The sequence below is a fragment of the Condylura cristata genome, unplaced genomic scaffold, assembly GCF_000260355.1.
Source record: "Condylura cristata isolate star-nosed mole 26May11 unplaced genomic scaffold, ConCri1.0 scaffold00005, whole genome shotgun sequence".
NCBI classification, from domain to species: Eukaryota; Metazoa; Chordata; class Mammalia; order Eulipotyphla; family Talpidae; genus Condylura; species Condylura cristata.
In genome coordinates, this window is record NW_004567106.1 from 62,036,170 (window position 1) to 62,041,230 (window position 5,061).

General features: G+C 44.6%; 1 protein-coding gene across 3 annotated transcripts in view; it reads right to left on the minus strand.

The window, feature by feature from the left end:
- Positions 1-5,061, minus strand: part of CHCHD3 (coiled-coil-helix-coiled-coil-helix domain containing 3) — a 236,971-nt gene that overhangs the window by 9,728 nt on the left and 222,182 nt on the right. For all 3 annotated transcript variants that reach the window (XM_012721054.1, XM_012721053.1, XM_012721052.1), the window contains one exon: positions 1,826-1,961. In XM_012721054.1, coding sequence (XP_012576508.1) covers positions 1,826-1,961 — 136 coding nt within the window. The remainder of the gene's footprint in view (positions 1-1,825; positions 1,962-5,061) is intronic.

Here is a 5,061-nt window from a genome sequence, read left to right on the forward strand (position 1 = left end):
ACACAGGTTACTGAGACACAAAACTGGAAAACAAGTGGCACCACAAACATTCACTGAAATTAACATCAAGTTGCACTGCAGTTTGGGTGGGTGGAGAGAAGGAGAAAACAAGACGTAACCCAGTGTCCTCCCCTCTGTAATAACTGTGCCATTCACACAACCCATGGATGAGAAGCCCCAGGGACTCTCTCTAAGCACCCTGGGGCACATTTGATTCTGGCAAGTAAACTCCTGCTTTATGCTACCAACTTATACCAGTGACGTCACAGGCACCATGGTGGAGACCATTCCAGTCCACCCAGCCATGCGGAAAGAAGCCAGCGCCTCAGATGCCCTCTCAGGTGCTGCTTTAGTAACGCCACAGTTCGCACCGTGGAGGCAGGAAGGTTTGCCAAATGCCACGTTCCACCACTCTGGCTTTGTCACAGCCTTTCTCTGCACTGACCAGAGCCCTCTCGATGTGTCGCTAACATCAAATCAGAAGAACCCAGGCCCCGAGTGCTTCCGTGCATAGGGTCCCGCTGGCTGGGGCTTGTTAAGAGCCTATCAGAAGCTGCTTTGGACAAATAAAATGTACTAGATATTAGTGGCACTGCTTCTCTGAGAGGCCTTTAAAGACAATCACCTCTGGCTTGTACTAAGTGCTACAAAGAGCCGCCGCGAGCAAAAAGCAGGAAAAGCCCTGAACATGAGGCTTTTAAAGACAACAAGGGCTTTTAATAACTTTCGATTATCTTTTCTTGACCAGTGCTCTTGTGATTTTTCCAGCGATCAAGCCAATACCAAACCCTCCCATCAGAAATTCATAGTGTTAGACATTTGCTCCCTGTGGTAACATGGCAACAGCTCATTAGACTGCAAAAAGGCATGCCGTGTGACCCTGGTGCTAGAGTCTGCGGGTTAGAGGTCCAGGCTTGTCAGCACAAAGGGTAAAGGTTTTCAACAATTTCATCTTTCAGAGAATTCACCAGGGGCAGAGTGGGGAACAGAACCGACAGATCTACTGAGATACACTGCTGAGGGGAGCAGCAGTTGAGACAGGAGAGGTCTGCCGCACCATGTGGGTCACCTCCCTGGCCGGGGGTCGAACTAGTGCTGCAGTGGCTGCGGATAGCTTGCTAGCCTTGAGGCTTAACCCCTATGCCACCAGGGAGGCCCCACCATGAGCTTTCTAAAGTACAGATACTAGAGAAAACACACGTCTTGCGAACATTTCACCGATCTGACATGAAGGGTCTGGGTGTGGGAGGGTAAGAGGCTACGCTAGGGAGACGCCACAGGCAGGTTCCCATGTCCCATCTCTGGCTTCCCTTTCCCTGCCCAGCTAGCTGAGTGGGTTCTGCAGCTGGTAGAAGACTGAATGGTGCTTCAATGCAGGTTGCTGCTTTAGATTTTTGACTTTTGTTTTCTTTAAGCCAGTGCCTCAGCAAGACTCCTCACTGCCTATGAAGCTGAGGCTGTGTGTCCCTTAACTCGGTGGTCTTTTCCTTTGCTGGCTTTGAGTATCGGCCCTGAAGGATGAGGGAATGTCCTTGGTGAGACAATGATAATAGAATTATAGAGAGGAAAAAAGGGCGAAGCATAGCTTAGTAACATCTTTTTTTTTTCTTCCTTCTGCTAGAAAATGAGCTGAACGAAGGACAGGATAGGTTCTTCCTACAGAAGCTGATGACGACTAACCCATTCCTGACATTCCTGACGAAGACAACTTGCCTGCTTTATATTTTTCACACACACTGGCCTATTGAGCCCTCAGCACTGCCCCAGCACTGGACTCCCCATTCTCCTGGTGCCCCCCGCACCCCAGCACTGTGTGCACACCCACCTGTTTGGCCTGGTTGACACAACGCATGTACTGGTCGGCCAGAGCGGAGCAGCTGAGGGTCTGCTTGTTATTCTGGCGGTAGCACTGGAGGATTTTGGTCTGCAGATCAGCACAGACGGGATGAGACTCATAGCGCCTGCAAACAGAACCAGAACCAGAGACAGTCTTCAATCAGAATGAAGATCAAGGCCAAAGAATCTATGAAATAGTCACAGGATGCAAATGTTGCAAAAGTAGGAACAAGCTAACTTTCTTTAGTCTTTAAAGAAAGATCAAAGTTGCTCCCCCAGTAAAACTGCATGCAAGGTAAATGCTTTCTATGAAATGCTTTTCTCTTAATGGACTCCACTAAAAACCTCTCTGGACACCTAAGACCTGGCCATGTGAATGGTGCCATTCTCCTCAGCTGGCCAGAGAGACCAGACACCTGGGAACTCTGACTTCTCTCTCTTCCATTCCCATGGAGCAATGGCCATAAAGTCTGAGGGCCTGTGGCTTGGGCCTCCTGCTCTATAATGGCTATCTTTTCAGATTTCTTAATTATTTGCATCCTGGGTCCAAGCAATGACCTCCAAATGGGTCTCCTTATGCCTTGATTTACGTTTGATAATCCTGCCTCCCAGAATATTCTTCTTGAAGGTTCTTTCAAATGCATAAATCAATGGTAATATCTCTTTCTACTGCTTTCTAAATAAAACACAAGGTGAACAGGAAGTTGCTTCTTGATCAGGTTCCTGCCCCCGTTAGCTTGCACTCCCACCCTGCACACTGCCAAAACCTGGCCAAAATGCACTCAGGGTTTGTTTCCTACATGCCCCTCACTCATTCTGCTCAGGTTTGGGAATCTCCTTGACCCAAACTCTCACCCATTCCTAGGTACCTGGAAAGTACCTCCACCTCTTTCAATTCTTGAGCTGTGGCGTGATAGTTAATCTTCTCTTTAGAGCTTTCACTGTTTCCCCATCAATGGCAGAGCCTGTCATTCCCTTGATGATGACCTAAATGATCTTGTACTACCATCTTTCACCACTTCTTCCATCTTCCACTCAGTGCTGACGACAGTACTGTATAGTCTAGTCAACAACCACTGTCTCCTAGACTGCAAGTCCTAAGGAAGACTGCCTTGTACTCCTGGTGACCCAGCTAGTGATATATCGCTCTCACAGAAGTCATTCAATAAATTGTTGAGAATACAAATGGGTAGAGAGGGAGAAAACATTTTTAATTCCCTGGGCTAAAATTTCACTAAATTATACTTATAAATCTCTGATTTTAGTTAGAATGCGTTCAGTGAATACATAGTACCAAATATAAATGCTTCGCAAAAGCTTAGAATATACACTTGAAAAATGATAATAATAAATAAGCCAAATGAATTACACAAACAGAAATGAAATATTTTTAAGATGGAACTTATTTTAAGAGGATCTTGGATTATGAAGATGATGCACACACTGAGAAAATATACAATATTATCACTTTTAATCTAGAAATTCATATTTTTTTTCAAATTAGTTTCATGTAATACAAATGGCTTGCAGTTTTTCATGTCAGTTTTTTTAATATTTAAATTTGTTATTTCCAAAGCAATCTGGAAGTAGCATTACTTTAAATTTAATGCATTCTTCAAAAAAAAAAAAAAAACCCTGGAGAACACGAGGAAGAATATTTCTCATCAATAAGGAAGCCCCTGGGTGACTATTTGTCTCCTCATTACTTTTATCCAACACACTAAGTTAATATATACTTCACTAGAATAGAAAGCTGAAATGCAAACCACGTTTCTGGTCCCAGAGGGAATTTACTTCTTACTACCCCCTAAAGAAAGCAGACGTACAGGGGGGAACTCATCCCACAGATTTTACATAACCTCACTTTTACTTTTTCATTCATTACCTTTCTCCTCTGCCAAATACCTGAGAACAGAATTTAAATCCAATCCCGGAGGGTTTCAAATTTTTTTCCTTTCAAATTACCAAGTTCATATGTCTATGGATTTTTCCTGGGCACAGTTCCCCTAATCTCTCCCATGAACACCAGTATCTAAAAGGAGTCATCTGGGCTTCCATGAGTAAGAGCCCGGACTCCACTGAGCTACCCCACAAACATCTGGGTAAACGGGGGGCGGGGCAGGCGGATAACGTGACTGAGCGTCAGGTCGGCTAAACCAGGCAAAGCATGACGAGAACCCAGAGCTCACACGGGCAAGTGGGGCTGTGTCCTGCACATGGCCCATCCTCCCTCCAACATCCAATGCCTTAGACTAAAAGGCAGGGGGAAGGAAGATGTGGAGAGAAGACTAGAACTTTCCTCACCAGATATACAGCCCTCCCCATTAACGTGCATGAAAAGAAATGAAGGAGGAGCTTCCCTACACTGCTCATCATAGAGTAGACCGTGTGCTTCTATTCACGGAGGGTCCCTTCTTGGGCACGATGGCTCCCGAGGAAGAGCTAACTTAAGTCATATGGAGGCACTTACTGGGTGCTCAGTTACATTATATGAGCAATGTAAGTTAAAGTCTATGAGTTATTTATGATTTGAAATGTGTCAAAATATACTTTTATTACCACCAATCGATAGGACTCACTTGCAGGGCCCTTGATTTCCTGTCTGGTACTCTGTTCTCTCTCTATGTATGCTTGCACGTGTATGTGGCCCCCGAGACATCTTCTGAGATCCTTCTTGTACACATTTCAACCTCTATAGGTGATTAGATGGCAGGAAGGGGGCAAGAGGCTTGGAAATCAACATAATGGCCCCTGCTCCTGGAGTGGGGTCTGACACATTTTTCTTGGATTAATCTGTAAGGGCAAAGCTCGGCCTCGGTATTGATCTGCAAGGCTTGTTATGTTGCCCTAATGCACTGTTTTCACTTTGGGAAAATGCTAAATGAGATTACCGTCGAACATTAGAAGGCCATAAAACACCAGCAATGGCACCTCCCATTCAGGAAAAGGGTTTCAGGCATTTCCAATATGCATTATGGTAAGCCTTCCAACAGTCATGGAGTTAGAAATTGATTTTTCTTGACTGCTTTCATGCTTGTTGATGGAAAAGGCCACGGATAGGCAAAAAATAACAAAAGGCAGAATGTTAAGTTATTTAAGAGTGAAAATTAAATCTCAGCTTCAAGACTGCAGCTCATTGTATGGAGAGATGATTAAAAGAAATGGTGAATGTAGAATGTTAAAGAGAAAGATGAAATACAAATCTGCAATGAAATGAGAAAAAAG